Source organism: Mustela erminea, chromosome 7 (assembly GCF_009829155.1).
Source record: "Mustela erminea isolate mMusErm1 chromosome 7, mMusErm1.Pri, whole genome shotgun sequence".
Lineage (NCBI taxonomy): Eukaryota > Metazoa > Chordata > Mammalia > Carnivora > Mustelidae > Mustela > Mustela erminea.
In genome coordinates this window covers 122287704-122304689 of record NC_045620.1, presented here as the reverse complement: position 1 = coordinate 122304689, position 16986 = coordinate 122287704, and the positions used below count along the sequence as shown (strand labels likewise).

At 56.3% G+C, this 16986-nt stretch overlaps 1 protein-coding gene across 5 annotated transcripts in view; it reads right to left on the bottom strand.

Annotated features, from left to right (window-relative positions):
* Positions 1-1208: 1208 nt before the first annotated feature.
* DNMT3A (DNA methyltransferase 3 alpha) overlaps positions 1209-16986 on the bottom strand; it is a 97133-nt gene continuing 81355 nt past the window's right edge. For all 5 annotated transcript variants that reach the window (XM_032353130.1, XM_032353128.1, XM_032353131.1 and 2 more), the window contains 17 exons: positions 14745-14960; positions 14322-14480; positions 13766-13873; positions 13365-13521; positions 12881-13030; positions 12730-12774; positions 11924-12003; positions 11253-11365; positions 10966-11149; positions 10675-10759; positions 8560-8705; positions 7743-7833; positions 7405-7553; positions 6242-6327; positions 4476-4545; positions 3538-3656; positions 1209-2519 (listed from right to left, as the gene is read on the bottom strand). In XM_032353130.1, the coding sequence (XP_032209021.1) occupies positions 2378-2519; positions 3538-3656; positions 4476-4545; positions 6242-6327; positions 7405-7553; positions 7743-7833; positions 8560-8705; positions 10675-10759; positions 10966-11149; positions 11253-11365; positions 11924-12003; positions 12730-12774; positions 12881-13030; positions 13365-13521; positions 13766-13873; positions 14322-14480; positions 14745-14960 (2100 nt within the window). In that variant the 3' untranslated portion in view covers positions 1209-2377. The remainder of the gene's footprint in view (positions 2520-3537; positions 3657-4475; positions 4546-6241; positions 6328-7404; positions 7554-7742; positions 7834-8559; positions 8706-10674; positions 10760-10965; positions 11150-11252; positions 11366-11923; positions 12004-12729; positions 12775-12880; positions 13031-13364; positions 13522-13765; positions 13874-14321; positions 14481-14744; positions 14961-16986) is intronic.

Sequence of the window (16986 nt, the reverse complement as noted above, 5' to 3'; positions counted from 1 at the left end):
GGCGGTGTGCGTGTGTGAGTGCGCCCAGTCCGCATCGGCGGAGATCGGTTGCCGTGTACGTGTGTGGGATTGATTGATTAGTGTGGGGCTTCCGTCTGCGGTGGGACCCGAGGCTCAGCACTGAGCCCCCTCGGCCCGCTCCCCACTACATAACATTTCTTATACGTGACCCTATCTATGTATTTATATAGCGCCTATCACAGTAGGCCCTATCTTTTCTAGGGATGCGAACTTGGGACCATGTGCTTGACAGCACACCTCCCAGCCCTGCCAGTCCCAGGAGGTGCTATCCCCCCTCCCATTATAAAATATATATCTCTATATGCCACATATCTACACCCCATCTATCCAGGCAAGCATCTGCCCCTTGGGCCCTCACCCTGGAGCCCCCAGTGCTGGCCCAGCCTACCGCCAACGCCGGGCGGCCTGCCGCGGCAAGACGTGGGACCAAGTGTCCGAGCACTGGGGAGCTCCAGGGGCTGCCGGCTCCGGGTAAGAGCACAGCGATCATCAGACCAAGTACTAGAAAAGAAATACACACCACTCCAATCATACACACGAGGAGAGAGACGGTCTGGTCCTCCCTCCGGCCCTGACACGCGTGACTCAGAGGAGGGGGAAGTAGAAGAGAGGAGGGGCGCGCCCGGGGGGCTGGCCCTGGGGGACTCCCCTGGCCGCCCAGCTGTCGCTGCGCCCGGTGGCCCACCTGGCCCGAGGGGTGGGGAGCCAGGGCACCAGGGCCACCGCTAACCTAGAAGCACCCTGCTCCCCGCACCTTGGTTTGAAACCGCAAAGGAGGGGGTTGGGTTTTTGTTTTCTTAAAGAAAAATCTGAAAAACGAACATAATTATAACCAGAACCATAAGAAGAATTAGAACCAAAGGTGTCATCAGCCTCCCAGTAGAAAACTGCAGCCTTTGGAGATGACCAAAAACATCACATTCCAGGGGCCGGAGGCCGCCTTGTGCACAGAGGGTGGACGGTGAGGGCCTCATAAAAGAACACACAAAAGGCGACTTAGACAGGAAAGCACCAGTACGTTTTGTATGTTTTTTTATTTGCTCCAGGTGGGGTTTTAACGGTCGCTTGCCCACACTCTGGATTATTTCTGATCCCACCACAAGGAGCCCTCAAATCGGCTAATGTGAGAGATTGGGAATGAAGACCCCTTATCCTGCCATCTCACCGAGGGGGTCTCCTTTTTGAAAAAAAAAAAACAAAAAACAAAAAACAAAACCGTCTCAAGGTTATTGCATGAGCCTGGATGAATCCCACTGTCAGCTCTCCACGGGCCGAGCCGGCTCCTCTCGCCCCCACCGTGGGCAGGGAGGAGCGGGAGAATGCGGCCCCGGCTTCTCCCCCTCCGCCCTGCTCAGTACCGGGGGAAAGCCCACGGCGGCAACCGCTCACCTTCAAGCTGCCTCCCCTCTCCAGCCTCGGTTAAAACCCTTTGCGCATAAGGCAACGTGGAAGCTGATGTTTTTACTCGTCTCGCTGTTTTAAAGCACCATTATGAATTCGAGTTGCACAGTAGTTAACAGTACCTTTTATATATATATCTCCTATCTATCATATATATATAAACTGTAAACAAGAGGTAACAGCGGCTTCTAGAAACTGATTTTCTTCAAGGTTTCCTGTATGGTAGGCACCTGAAATACTGTGTAAAAGGGTCTTGTGTGTTCTGTCTCCCTGCTGCTAGTTGGGCTCTGTTCTGCAGGACCAGGAATGGTGCTGGCAAGACAGCTCAGTGGCTGGGAGGGAATTCTGCCGCTGAGTGTCACTGTTTTCTGTCCCCTGCTTGTGCTCCTATCTGATCAGGCTAGAGACAACAACGAAAAAAAAAAAAAGATATATAGTTAAAAAAAAAAAATCCAATATATAGATTTCTATAGAATTTCCTTTTTTCCTTTTCTCCGATCCTTCCTCTCCCGGTATTGTTACTATTTCTTGTTACTGATTTTTTTTTTTTTTTTTTTTTTTTTTTTTTTGCTGCAAAACCCCTCTTGTTCCAGTCACAGCAAGAAACAAAAACCCAAACAAACAGAAAACCCCTCTGAAAAGAGTAGAAAACAAAAGGTTTGACCCAAAAAAAAGGGGTGGGGGCGGGAGGGAGGGAGCTTGGTTTTGTTTTTTTAAATAGGACTGAAGGTTAACATTGAAAAATTAGGAGATGATGTCCAACCCTTTGTGCAAGGCAAAGCCCTCCAGTACTTTCGCCTCTGTGGTTTTTGTTTTAAATTCCTTTTTCTCTTCTGGGTGCTGATACTCCTCTCGATCCTCATGTTGTTGGTGTTTTGTTGTGTTTTGTGGTTTTTTTTTGTTTTGTTTTGTTTGTTTAACTTTGTATCACTACCTCAGTTTGCCCTCATGTCCCTTACACACAAGCAAAATATTCCTTCAGCGGAGCGAAGAGGTGGCGAATGACCGGCACACTCCACGACCGGCCCAGCAGTCTCTGCCTCGCCAAGCGGCTCATGTTGGAGACGTCGGTATAGTGGACAGGGAAGCCAAACACCCTGGGGAGAGAAGGCAGAAAGGGCGGGGGTGAGCATGGGTGGGCGCCCTGCGGCTGTGTCTCCTGTCCTGGTCACCAGCCATGACTCGGGCACCCTGCCACGTGCCGTGGATCTGAAGGGAGAGAAGCCAACCGCTGCCCGGGAGTGGCCACGTGACAGAAACGAAGTCAGGGGGCGCCTGGGTGGCTCAGTGGGTTAAAGCCTCTGCCTTCGACTCAGGTCATGATCCCAGGGTCCTGGGATTGAGCCCCGCATGAGGCTCTCTGCTCAGCAGGGAGCCTGCTTCACCCTCTCTCTCTCTCTGCCTGCCTCTCTGCCGACTTGTGGTCTCTCTCTCAAATAAGTAAAATCTTAAAAAAAAAAAAAAAAAAAAAAAAAGATATTTAAAAATAAGAAGAAAAGAAACAACGTTGGCCTTGGTGAGAGATGCCTCCGGGATATGCCCTGCTGGAGAGGGGGTGCAGCAGGTCCCCGAAGTCTGTCCATAATAAACACGAATCCCTAGGACCTCTCCTATGGGAGCAAGAGCTCAACGAAGGAGCCAAACTCCTGTCTGACTAGAGGAGCTCCAGGCCTCTGGCGGCTCTGATCGCCTGTGTCAAGGGTCACTGTGGCTAACCTGCAGTTCCATGGGGCGACTGGCAGGCCAGGCCGTCTAGCCCGTGGGTCTGGTTTGCACCCAGTCAGGGCGTGAGGCTGTGCAGTCCCGGTTTGTGAAGTCCCCAAAATGGGCAGCACGAGTGGGGGAAGCTCCTGGAGCTGCACTGTTTCCTGGGAGCTTGGCGGGATCCCCCGGGGAGCCACGGCCCCCCAAATCCACTCCTAGACCCCTCTGACCCTGGGCCCGGCCTTACAATGCACAGGAACCTGCCGGGAAATGCTCGGGGAGACCCACTGCTCATGTGGTATCCGCGGAAGCTACGAGGCCGGCTGGAAGGGGCAGCGAGCCCTCCCTCGGAGGCCACAACCGCCACGCGCCACGCGCCCCAGGACGCCAGCACACAGCCTCGGGTACTACCTTTCCATTTCAGTGCACCATAAGATGTCTTCTTTCTCATTCATGAAGACGGGGAAATGCTGGTCTTTGCCCTGCTTTATGGAGTTCGACCTCGTAGTAATGGTCCTCACTTTGCTGAACTGGAAAACGAGCAGAGGAAAAGAGGAATGAGCCCCCCCTTGCTGGCCACGCGTCCACCACGTGCGCCAGGCACAAGCCGGGACCGGCGACTCAAAACCGGACCAGGCCTGGTCCACACAGGTGTCCGGGGTTCAGGGTCCGGCGTGAGCCTCCGCAGACCCCACTGCCCTGCTCTTCTCCCCACTCGGAGGTCACCCGGCCACCCTTAGTCTGGTCTCACTGCCCAAGGACTTGAGAAGAAGCAGCTCGAGCCGCTAAACTTCCTAAGTCTTCTAAGAACGGGTTCTCGCACATCGTGTAGCGACTTGCAGGCAAAAGGCTGCCGAATTACTGAGGGGCTCCCGACAGACCCCTTGGGGGCGCCTGCAGCCCCGGATCCCGACGCCTGGTACACACGCTCCTGGTACACACGCTCCGGGAGATTTCTCCGGAAAGAAATGTAGCTTCCACATCGCAGAATGCGCCGTCCCGAAGGTTCGTGCAAGAGGGCGTGGCCAAAACACTGACAAGGCCTAGCAGACCCAGGGACTTCGGCAAAGACTTCTTAAGCCTCTGCTCCTCGTGGGACCAGCAGGAGAAGCTCAAGCAGGACAGACTGAAGACCGGGAAGGATTTCTGATTTGGCTCTCCTTGCCCTCCAGGCTCTCCCCTGGGCCCTCCCCTCTGGCCCAGTGGGTGCACGACCCCGGGGCCACCTCAACTGTGTTCTCCGCACCCGCTGCGGACACAGGCCTGGAGAGTGCTTGGGCTCGGCTTGCCCTCTCGGGCCTTCTCCCTACCCCCCCAGCCCGAGAGAGGGCTCTGGCGCCGGGGCTGACCTTGGCTATTCTGCCGTGCTCCAGACACTCCTGCAGCTCCAGCTTATCGTTCACAGTGGATGCCAACGGCCTAGGAGGCAGAAAGAGAAGGTGACGACAGAGATGGGGGGGGGGGGTGGCGGTGGCAGTGTGGCCGGCAGGGTGGGCCCAGCCGCCAGGACTCACACGGAGAGGTAAGGGAGTACCGCTGTCAGCCGCACCCATCGTAACCCCCTTCAAACTCCCCAGAACACACACGCACACACACTGCAGCCCTCCACGGACCGTCCAAGCGTTAGCCCCGAAACGTCAATTCCACGGCGTCTCAATCTACAAATAAGTAGATAACACCAGCCCAGAAGAAGGAAAACACAACGGCTTCTCGCCGGTCATAAAATATACTGAGTTCTAGAAGTATCTGTCCCAGAGGCGCCTGGGCGGCTCAGCTGGTTAAGGGCTGACCGTGGCTAGGGTGACGATCTCAGGGTCCTGGGATGGAGGCCCACTTTGGAAGTCGGCACTGAGTGGGGCGTGTGCTAGTCCCTCTCCCTCTGCCTTCCCCGGACCCATGTGCTAACAAACAAACAAAATCTTTAAAAAAAAAAGTATCCGTCACAAAGCAAGCTTTGGGAGTGACCAACTGTTCTGTTTCTTGAACACGGTGATGGCTGCATGGGTGTGTACACGGTGAAACTCATCAAAGCAAGCACCTTAACTGTACGGTTTACAAGGCTTTAACCTCTGCACAGTCCCCAGAAGACTACAATTGTGTGACACTGAAGGTGTCACTTCTCAGAGGGTGAAGCAGATCATGGAATGTCATCTTTGGTGCTGACATTTTCTGACACTTCACACAGCAGTCTACCATCTCAACGTGGCGACCCACAGGGACCCGTGGCCAAAATGCACGCCCCCAGCCTCCGCCCTGTTTATGCGCACACACAACGGTCTGCAGGTCAGCCATCCCGTGGACAGGCCTCCGTCCCATCAATAAGCCTTCTCAACAGACGGCAGCTTTGTAAAGCAGGTATGAGACTCAAGATGTTCCTACAATTTTATGCTAATGGCCCAGAGGGAGCGAAGACTGAAACCAGAGTACATGAGGGGAAGAATTTACAGGTACAAGGTTGATAATCCCCTCTTAGAACCTTCTGGAAAACATTTCCCTGCATAACAGATATCCAGACTGGGCAGCTCTCACTCGGCTCCTGAACTGCTGTCTCAACCACTATTCCTTTCTCCTCATAGACCTTTTTATAATCCAAATACTACACTGAAGAAATGAAGTTATCCTCCTTCCTGGACATTAATATCTCTACCCACGGAACCTAAATGAAGACCATCCTCCGAACAAAGGACCTGAAGCCACAAAGTGCGTGGCTACTAAGCAGAGCAGAACTGTCGAAGCTGCACAGAGCAGGTGTGGCCCGGCCGTGGGCGCCACTCTTCCCCATCCCGACTCCACCCTCCAGAGTTTCACCTCTGGAGGCTAAGGACAAGACGACTCTAGATCAGTCACCAGTGGCACAAGAACCGGCGATGTGACTCAGCAACATGGGGAGTCTCCTAGTTCAACTGCTAGCCATTGGTTTCTCAGGCAAATATTTTCTATACCACGACTCCCCTTCTCCCGCAAAGGGAAGGAAACAGAAGAACATGGTAGAGCAGCAAGCCGGTGAGCAGGGGAGGGGGCCCCCGAGGCCCACTCAGTGACCTCCTCCCCCTCGGGCTGAGCGGCCCGTAGATGCCAACCCGCTGCCACCCCAGGCCCGGGCACGCTCACCAACCTGTTCATACCAGGAAGGTTCCCCCAGAAGTAGCGGGCCCTGTGTGCAGCGGACACTTCTTTGGCATCAATCATCACAGGGTTGGACTACGGAACAGGAGAAAGATGAGAGATGAGCGAGAGAGGCAGGGCAGACGGTGCCAGGACATCTTGCTGGTTCAGAGCCTTACAGCCTCAAAGCGCTTGCTTCCTTTCTCAGGAAGCCTCGCAGTAGGACAGCCTGAAGCCTCCAGGAAAAGCCAGAATGGGACCCAGCCACATTACACATGCTCTCGTTAGAACATTCTAGACCACTGCAGCCTAACCGCACATTCTGGGGTGACAGACAGGTGTTCTGTCTGCACTGCACCATGGAGTAGATGCAGGGGGCTAATGAGTACTCGAAATGAGGCCTGGGAGACTGAGGAGTCTGAATGTTAATTTAAATACCGCATTTGGCTGAGGGCTACCCTAATCAGACAACGTAGCTCGAGCTCACCCAGAGGCTCTGATCCAGAAAGTTCCAGTGAATGTGGATGTGTTCGCTGTATGTCCAGATTATGAGCCCAATAGACACTTGCTCGCACTTAGAACACCAGCTCGAGGTGTTACTGACCCCCAAGACCCTGGAGAATGGGCTCGAGCTCCCAGCCCACCCACCCTGAGAACGCCTGACCACGAGACTCTCTCTCTGTGCTCCGACCCAGCTCCGCACGGACACAGGACCCACATTATGGGGGAATAAAAACAGGTAAGCCACGTTTTTTACTTTCCAGGTGCCAGAGAGCATCTGTCACAGTGTCAGGGAGCAAAGAATAAGCCATTCTGGTCGGGGAAAACTGATGTGGCCATCTCAAAGCTTCCCCCAGAGGAACACGACTCAGAACCCTAAACTCTAGTAGGAGACTGGCACCCCACCCTATTGGGAACAGTCGAGTCCTTGAAGACCTGAGGCCTGCACCCACACACTACCTCTTAAGAGTCAGACCACAGGCTCTTTCCAGAGGCGGCCTCTACCAGTGTTTCCTCCCTGTCTAACGGAGAGGCCCGCGGGCTTCCCGAACAGGCCCCTGGCAAAGCAGAAGTCACGTCCCCAGCTCCACAATGCAGATGAGACAGGGATAAAGCAGCAGTCCAAGGTAGAAGCCATTAGTGAGCTGGTCAAACCAAGGTTGCTGGCTATACCTCGAGAAATCGCGAGATGTCCCTCTTGTCACTAACGCCCATGGCCACCACATTCTCAAAGAGCCAGAAGAAGGGGCGGTCATCTCCCTCCTTGGGCCGCGCATCATGCAGGAGGCGGTAGAACTCAAAGAAGAGCCGGCCAGTGCCCTCTGAGAGGTCGGAAGAGAAAGCCGTCAGCGGGGGCTGTCTGCACGGGGCAGTGGTGTGGCTCGGGCACGGGGAGGGCGGGGGAGGGCAGGGCCGTCGGGAGTAGCTGTCCCAGGGCAGAAGTGTCCAAGGAGGAAACCTACGTGCGGAAGCACCAGCTCAGAGGGTGGAGGGGTGAGCGCAGCACCTACCGTAGAGTCCTTTCCGAGCAGGGTTGACGATGGAGAGGTCATTGCAAGGGCTGCCCCCAATCACCAGATCGAACGGGCCCCACTCCTGGATCTGGGAGGATAAAGGCAAGGGGATGGCCTGATGTCCGGGGGACGGAGGCAGAAAGGAAGAAGGAAATCATCTGTGCACTTGGCAAAAAAAGGACTTTGGCACCAGAGAGAGACGACCCAGTGGCTTGGTATGTTCACTGTATGCGTTCATAGGTACATACCACACACACACACACACACACACACACACACACAGAGCACCAGGTCAAATCACAGAGCCGCTCTGAGCTCAGTTTCTTAAACAAAGTGAAAGGATCCAATTGGATCATCTCTGAAGCCAGCAGGGAAACCATGTGCCCCCAACAGGAAAGGCAGCCACTTAAAGGGAAGACGGTCCTGGCCGGGCAGCTGGCTGGGAAGGCGCTCTGCTCCGTGCACTCTGGCCAGGGCATCTGGGCCATCTGAACGCCCTCCAAATGCCCCTGGAGGCTGGTAAACTTGTTGCCAAATGGATCAGAAAAATGGGAACCAAAGGGCTCTGCTACAAAGGCCCTGAAGCTAGCCAGGGGGCAGCTGGAGCCTCCAGAGGCCAGCTCCCAGTTCCTCTCGGAATCTGCCCCTTTCCTCTCCACACGAGGAGGAATATGGCAGATGAAGAGAGACTGGGGAAAAGGACAAAGGTAGAGTCAACAAGCAAAAGGCAAGGGGGCTGTGGCTGTGGCTGCGCCCAGGAGCCAAGTGCGAGGGACACAGAGAGGGTGGGATGGGCCCCACGACACGGACATACATGCTTCTGTGTGACGCTGCGGACGTCCCCGACGTACATGATCTTCCCCTGGTGGCGCACCATGCCCACTGTGATGGAGTCCTCGCACACCTCGGAGGCGATGTAGCGGTCCACCTGAATTCCCAAGTCCTTCAGCACCAGAAGCCCTGCGCCAGCCAGCGAAAGGCATGGTCACAGGGGCTCCTTCCCAGCACCCTGGTCTGGCTGGGGGGCGGGGAGGGGGCTCTCTGGCCAGCTGGACACGTGGGTCAGCAACAGGCCTGAGCCCGACCTTGCCCAGTGAGCTGCAGGATCCTTCAGGAGCCTATTGGATGCCTACTTTGATCTTCTTAGAAGGCCATCAAGACCAGACAGTAGGTGGTTTCCAGAACCAGAGAGAACAGCAGGTGACTTTTGGGGTGGCCTTTTCTTTGCTGCTCCTACATCCTGCATAGACCACTCCTTCCTCACCCCACCTCCACCCATGGCCTCCAGCTGCAATTCCCCCCATTCTCCAAGACTCAACATATATGCCACCACCGGCTCCATAAAGATTTCCCCAACAGCACCCCCCACTGCCCCCTGCAGCCCCCTGCAAGCAACCCCTCTCCTCTGTAAGGCCCCAGCACTTTGCATTTCTCTCCCACTCCTCAGAACACTGTACGCTAATCTGGCCCTTGTCTTAGGTTGCAAATGCTCTTCAGAACAGAAAAGCTCATCCACGTTTCCTCCTGAGCAAACTACACTCACTTCCTTACCACGACCCCCTCACAAATGTTTGCTGGATTGCGGGCAAGGAAACGAGAACCCTGAGAGCCTCTTGAGAAACCGGGCTCAGGGGCGCCTGGGTGGCTCAGTAGGTTAAAGCCTCTGCCTTCGGCTCAGGTCATGATCCCAAGGTCCTGGGATGGAGTCCCGCATCTGGCTCTCTGCTTGGCAGGGAGCCTTCCCCCAATCCCCGCCTGCTTCTCTGCCTACTTGTGATCTCTGTCAAATAAATAAACAAAATCTTAAAAAAAAAAAACAAAAAAGAAACCGGGCTCAGCACCACCACTTCCACTCCTCCCACCAACCTCCCCACTGAGGAGTTTTTATAGCCTCTCAGGGTGTGGCGTGGTTTAAGAGGGCCTCGAGGTTCTGGCCTGGGAAACCAAGGCTGTAAATTCACTTCCCTGGGTTTATAGAATATCAACACTGAGCTGAGCACAGAACATAAACAACTGGCCTGGGGTGCCACCCCGCCCGGGCCCCCTGACAGCCTGTCCCCCTTTGGTCCCGTGAAGACACCCCGTCCGAGGAAGGTTATTCCCCTCCGAGGAGCCGTCGGCCTGGGCACATGGCAGGAGGCTGGGTCTGAGTCAGGAGCGCTCTCGGGCAAGGTCAAGAACCACGTGAAACCACCTTCCTACCCAGTGCCCCAGCTCTCCCTACAAGAGAACAGTTTACGTGTATAATGACGTGTGTCTGAGGATGCTTGTCACAGCGCTGTACGTAACAGAGAAAACAGTCAACAACCCGACAAAGGGTTAGTTACGTAAATCATGGCACCTTCCACTCAGCGGAACCCTATGCGACATTTACAAATAAAGGACACCGTTCCGTGTCAACATGAAAGTCACGACAGCAAATGAAAAAGCGAGTTACCACACACTGAGTTTTACTATCCTCTCATTTTATTTTTCTATCTATGTAGGATTCTAGAAACACACATACATAGATGCATGCAAAAAAACAGAAAAGGATACACACCAAAACGCTCATGATAGGATTACGGGCGATTTAACTATTCTTCAGACTCTCACTGATCGTTTTTAGGTTTTATTTTGTTTTCCTACCATGACGTACAGTCACTGTAGCCTATGTTTTCGTTCTGGTCGCCGAGTCTGTCCTTTGAGGCTTTGTGAAAGTCTTCAGTAATCTCTAACGATCACCCTGTCCTACACGGGACGGCCCCCCCGCCAGACACGGTGGCTGACCATGGATTTTACTTCTCACTCAACACGAAAGTTTCCTCGGCGGAGTACTATTTCAACGGCTGTCCCGTTAACTATCATTTGGTTTGGCCAGCGTGAAACACACGCGGAGCTCCCCCACCCGGGACGGGGACGGCAGCATCTCATGGGGCCTCGTGCTCACCTGTAGCAATTCCGTCAAATAGAGACAGCACCCGGATGGGCTTCCTCTTCTCGGCTGGGACAGGTGGGTACACCTTCGGAGGGTCCTAGGTGGCGAGCACAACGGGCCAGGTGAGCGCCCGCGGCTGGCCCTCCCAGCCCACCAGGACGGCTCGGGCTTCAGACCCTCCCGCACAGCAAACCCGCACCCCCGCAGGCAGCTCAGGCCCCCATGCCCTCCTGGTGGGCTGCGCCTACCCTCGGGCTCTGACAGGTACGGGGCAAGAAGAGGCAGCCCGGGCCCAGCACTCACGAATTCCTGGTCGTGGTTGTTGGCAAAGAACATCTGGAGCCGCGAGGGCCAGTCGTCCCGCCGCCGCAGCAGCCCGTAGGTGCCCTTGTGCCCGCACATGTAGCAGTTCCAGGGGTCCTCCTTGATGGCGGCCTGTGCGGCGCCCGGCCCCACCAGGAGGTCCACACATTCCACACAGAAGCACCTGGAAGAAAGCCCAGTGTAGCAGCGGGGAGGGGGCCCCTCTCGAACCCTGAGGGACCCAGGGCTCGGGAGAGGAGGGGCTTCGGGGAGTCGGGGGGCCTCACCTGCAGCAGTTGTTGTTCCCACACATAAGCACCTCACGTCCCCCGCAGCAGATGGTGCAGTAGGACTGGTAGCCATCGTCGTCGTACTGGTACGCGCACTCCAGGAAGCAGTTCTGGGGGGCGGGGCGGGGGGGTCAGAGACCACCAGGCAGCAGACGGCCGGGCCAGCCCCAAGGAGGCAGGCTTTGCGCCCAGCCTCCGGGCCCTCGCCTGGGAACCACAGCCCAGCCTTGCACAAGGGAGCCCGCAGCCTACTGCGCCACATGTGCGGGGCGGGGCCGACAGGTGTCCTGACCCAGAGCGTGCGCGGAATCGGGAAGCCCCCAAACGAGGTCAGGGAGGCAGCTGCACCCCCCTTGTCCCTCGCTACAGCCCCGGGCTTTCCTCTTGGGACCCCAAGGATGCGGCAGCCCCTTCCCCCATCCGTCAGTCCGTCCTCCCCCCACCCCCGCCCCACATGAGGGACTGGGACACTGTGACAGAATGGGCTTTCGAGGGGGACAGAATCTTTCTGGGAAGGACAAATAAGAGCAAGTCAAACATTTCAATGCCCAAGGGCCCATTTTATCAGGACTCTGCGTCCAGAGAGGACCGCAGGGTCACCAAGCAGCTACTCTAGGCGACAGTGAGCCTCTCAAAGGGGGCCAAGGCGCAGACTGCCGGGGGCGTACCTTACAGTTTTGGCACATTCCTCCGACGAAGAGAGGGTGTTCCAGGGTGACGTTGAGGCTCCCACAAGAGATGCAAATGTCTGGAAAGCCAAGGGGAGGAGAGAAAACAGGGTGACTGTCTTCAAAGGGCCCCTTCCCACCTTGGGGCCCAAGCTCCGCTCCAAAAAGGCTGCAAGAAAAGGGCATGCTGAAGCAGCAGCCCAAGGAGCCAGCCAGGCGTCTAGGAGGGTGTCCCATGATACAGGGGGGCCATCGTGGCCTCAACCGCGATGCCCACCCAGCTCTCAGAGCAGCAATGCCGCCCACCCGGGAAATGCATAATCGAGAACAGGAACCTGCCTATGAGAAGAAAGCTCGGACCCTGGCTGCCTCTGCAGACAGTCCCTGGGCAGTCCTTCAGTCTTACACTCCTGCCCCCATCTCTGCCAGCCCTCAGATGCGCTAAGGACCAGTGGGTGAGAGCAGGTGAGGAAGAGTAAAAGGCCAAAGGTCACAAGCTCAAACAAATCCAAGAGAGGCCACCCTTCTCTGACCCACCGGAGTTCTCAAACCCTGATGACCAGCACGTGTCATTGAAAGGAAAGTAAGACGGTAGCACCAGGAAGACAGCCGTGTGGGTGAAGCATGGTGGGGGTGGTGGGACAGGCCGGACAGAGGCCTTCACTGGGTACAGATGTCCCATGACGCTTGAACTTTCCTAAGTGCCTAGGCTACTCTGCACCAGGCCCCGCGCTAGGAGCCTCCTGCCCGTCCTGGGGGCAACAGACCACGGACCTCCCAGGGAGTCAGTGGCCATCGGGACTCACCCTCGATGTTCCGGCACTTCTGCCGCACCTCGTACACCAGCCGCTCTGCGGAGGGGAGGAGAGCCCAGCATCAGAGGGGGCCGGGAGGGCCACACCCGCGCCTCTGAACGCCAGCCTCGCCAGCCACGCTCTGCAAGGCCAGGCCAACTACCTCTTGTGCGTTCGTCAATTATCTCCTTGACCTTCGGCTTCTCCGTTGTGCTCTTTCGGGGCTTTTTGGCGGGTGGGGGTGGGGCATAGGCAGCTGCCTCGGGTTCGACCCACATGTCTGTGTAAACTTCTTTGTAGGGGTTCTTCTCTTCTGGATGGGGAGAGCAGGTGACGAGATCACGGTTACCGGCTCCCTCCCCTCCTCTATCCTGCCGACAGAGGGGTGCAGCCTGGCCCCCAACTTGTTTTTAACTCCCAGCTCTCCAATGCCAGCCAGCCAAGGGGAGGAGCTTATCCTGAGTCCCAGGGCAGCCCCGCTCCTATCCTGACCCCTGACCCCACGGAAAGGGAGACCCGTAGCCACTCCCCTCAGCCTCTCAACCACAGAGCTGGCAGTGCTCTCCAAGCAGGGCCTTCCCAGCCCTGGCATGGAGCTGCCCGGCTGGCAGGGGTCCCAGAAGGCTGGCCCGGGCACCTGTATTTACCTTCGGGTGGCTCCAGGCCCTTGGGGCCAGAGGGCTGGAAGCCTCCGAGAGCCCACTCGATCATCTGTTTGTTCTGCACCTCAACGGCCTTGGCAGTGTCACTCTCGTCACTGTCGTGGCAGGCCGGGAACAGCTTCCCCGCACGGCTGCTGGCCACCTGGAAGCAACACGCAGCAGGGAGGCTGTGAGGACAGGCTAGGGGGCAGCAAGGGCCGCCTAAGGCAAGAGCTGGGAGAAGGGGCGTGCAGAAAGGGGTGAGCCATGGGTGGGGGGGACATGGGGGACAAAGGGAGTCCTGGGGCCTGGTGGGTGGACCCTCTGCCTAACAGCTACACTCCACCTTCCAAGACCAGCTAGGAGTCCCTGCTGCCCAAGCCCCCTCCACCCAGAGGGGCGCTCACCTGTAGGACTTCGTAGATGGCTTTGCGGTACATGGGCTGCTTGTTGTAGGTGGCCTGGTGGAAAGCACTGCAGAAGGAGCTTAGCGGCATCAGCTTCTCGACACACACCTGGAGGAACCACCAATGCCCTCGCTTTCTCCTCCTGCCACACCTGTCAAGCCCCCACCATGTGCCTGGCAATGGGCAGGGACTGGGGCATCGAGACAGCCTCTGCCCTCAAGGACCAGATGGATTGATACAGAATTCCATGATGTTCAAAGGAGTCTGACCCAAACGTGGGAGAGGACCAGAACGCAAGCAGGAAAGGAGTTCTGGAGAAAGCGTCCTGGAAGGCAAGAGCTTGGCAGGCACCCCAGCTCTCTGAACCCCCCAGGGTGGCCCACTTCTCTCTAGGGTTTCTTCTGATCCCACGTGGAGACTGGCGGGGGGCGGGGGGTGGTGAGCAGAGCCCAGTCCTTCCACCCTAGTTCCAGACCAGGTCCCCCAACCCCAAACCCCAGGCCCTGGGACCCAGACCCGTCCCTCCCCGAGGCTACCACCAAACCCCACGACTTACCACTGAGAACTTGCCGTCTCCAAACCACATGACCCAGCGCGTGCCTTCAGCTGCTCGGCTCCGGCCCGTCATCCACCAAGACACAATGCGGCCTGGCCACCAGGAGAAGCCCCGAAGTTTCCCCCACACCAGCTCCCCAATGCCAAAGCCCCGGCCGTCCTGGAGCCCCAAGGAGCAGAAGTCATTACGTGGCGGTCACGAGGCCCTGCCACCCTGATCCCCCCGTGGCAACCCCAGCCCTGGGCATCTGAGGGTCGGGACAGCCAGGAGGGAGCTCCATCGGAACCGACTGAGACAGAGCGAGACTGGGGAGCCGAAGAGGCCTGGGGTCAGGTGGAGAGAGGACAGCAGGACGGGCAGAGCTGGCAGTGGAAGGACCCAGGAAAGAGCTGGACGAGGCGGGCGAAGCAGTGAGCCGCTCACCTCGTACTCCGGCTCATCATCCGCGGCTTTGGTGGCGTTCTTGTCCCCCGCATCCGCCCCCACGGGCTCAGGTGTGGTGGCCACTGTGGGGGAGGCGGGGTCGGTGGGCTGCTGCACGGCGGGAGGGCTGGCCTCCTCGACCTTCTGAGACTCGCCGGAGCCCTGGTTTTCTTCCACAGCATTCATTACTGCGATCACCTTGGCTTTCTTCTCAGCCTGGAGAAATAAGGAACAAAAGTTACCTTGACCTCTCCAGGTCACTTGACCCTGGGGCAGCGGGGGGTGGGGGGGCTCTCCTCCATCTCTCTGTGGTTTGGAGACAATGACAGGAGGTGAAGGACTGAGTTCTTTGCTCATCAACTGGCTTGCCACGGAAAATGGGAAAATCTGAAGTTGGTCGGTGAACTCCAATCATTTGGCTGGTTTCCAACCTTCTCTTGTGCCGCTCAACGAACGAACGCTTCCTCCGTAGGGCAGCTTCTGTCAGCTGCCCACCCTCTGACACGGCAAGACTGAGTCTATCCGAAGAGTACTTCGTGAGGCTTAGCTTGGCCACAGAGCTTGGCTCCGTCCTCTGCTACCTTATACTTCCCAATCACGAACTGGATCCTCTCGTCCTTTTTACAATTTTCCTGGGCAATCAACCCCTTCTATTCCTGGTCTTGGCTTCCAGTCCACACATCCAGTCTGGTCGTGATGTCTACGTGATGAAATCACTGCTCTGGGTCCCCCTCTGCTCAAGCCCCGTCAGAGCCTGCCTGCTCCCACGCCATTCTAAAATCTTAAGATTATATCAAATGTATGTTATCAGATTCGCTCATTCTTTCTACACACGCCTTTTTGATCCATCAATACATTTTTTCTTTCAACAACGGTTTGCTGAGAACACACTACGGGCCACATGTCCTCCCTGCGAACCTACTGATAAATTAACAACCCAAACCCAATCATGCTCGCCTTTGGACAGCCTCCATTCATTCACTGTCTCACGCTCTTCCTTCCCAAAACCTGCTCCAGGATTCCCATCACCCTACAGAAGAGAATGAAATCCTTGACCCTTAGCTCTGAGAACCATTCAACCTAACTTCACCCCAGTGACTGAATCTGAGGGACCCGGGAACTCAAACTTTAAGGCTCTGCACCTGTTCCCACCACATTCAGTGAAAAACTTTCCATCTCCAACATGCCTTTCAACAAGAAGCTTCCCCAGAGAGTTTAGAGCTGGGAATACAAGCCCACCCTCAAGACTGAACAAGAACATCAGAAAATAAGTCGGAGTGTAAGAACTCTGAGCTAGAAACGGAAGCATGTGCGTTCCTGTCTTTGCTTGGCAACTCACGGAACAGCACATTCTAGAGCAATCCTCGCTCTTCCAAGGTGCTCCGACCTAAAAAAGCATTTCATCTGAAGGATTTCCACTCAACTTTTCTGACTGGTTTAAGAATCTGATATATGTTAAGTATCAAAAACGCCAAGGGGTCTCCAAAGTCGCCCACAGACTCCCAGATCCGAGGGCGCCAGGTTAAGAACCTTTGTGTTAAAGCGCCAAGGTCTACTGTGTGGCAGATTCATTTTTGTTTCCATCTCAAGCCTCCAGGCCACCAACCAAACCTGCTTCTGGTGGAGCCCTTCAACACTGAGGATGGAAATCCTAGTTCTCTCCCTGACTCAACACATTCTAAGCTGGGATCATGAATCCTTTGCCCCCAGCCCACAAACAGCTGGGAAAATGAGCCGGAAGCCAGCAGGGGTGGGGACAGATCGGGGGAGAATGCAGAGCAACTGTCTCCCCTCCCAAGCAAGCCCCCTCTCTCACCTGCTGGGACTTTGTCCTTCCCTCCCTCCCATCATTTATCTACCACCCCCTCCCCCATAAGAAGATGCACCTAGGTGTGCACTCAAGCCCATCCTCTTCTAGAATCAGCTGTGGCAGCCCTACGGGAGCCCTAGGTCTGCTCACAGAGAAATACCACACCTCCTTGAAATTCAGGGATGGGTGACTGATCTAGACCAGGGTGCTGCAATGGGTGACCCCAAGACCTTCAGGGGTGATGAGGCCCGTGGGGCCAGAACAAGGTGCAGGTGGCAGAGGGCGGGAGGGGCCTTCCGAGGAAAGGTGAGGTCACCTGCACCGCAAGCAGCAGCGGGTGGGCGCCGGGCTCCCCGGGTCTAGAAGGGAGTCGTGCCTGATGCCACCCTCCTCACTCCCCCACAGCCTCTTTGTCTCTCTTTTCAACCCCTC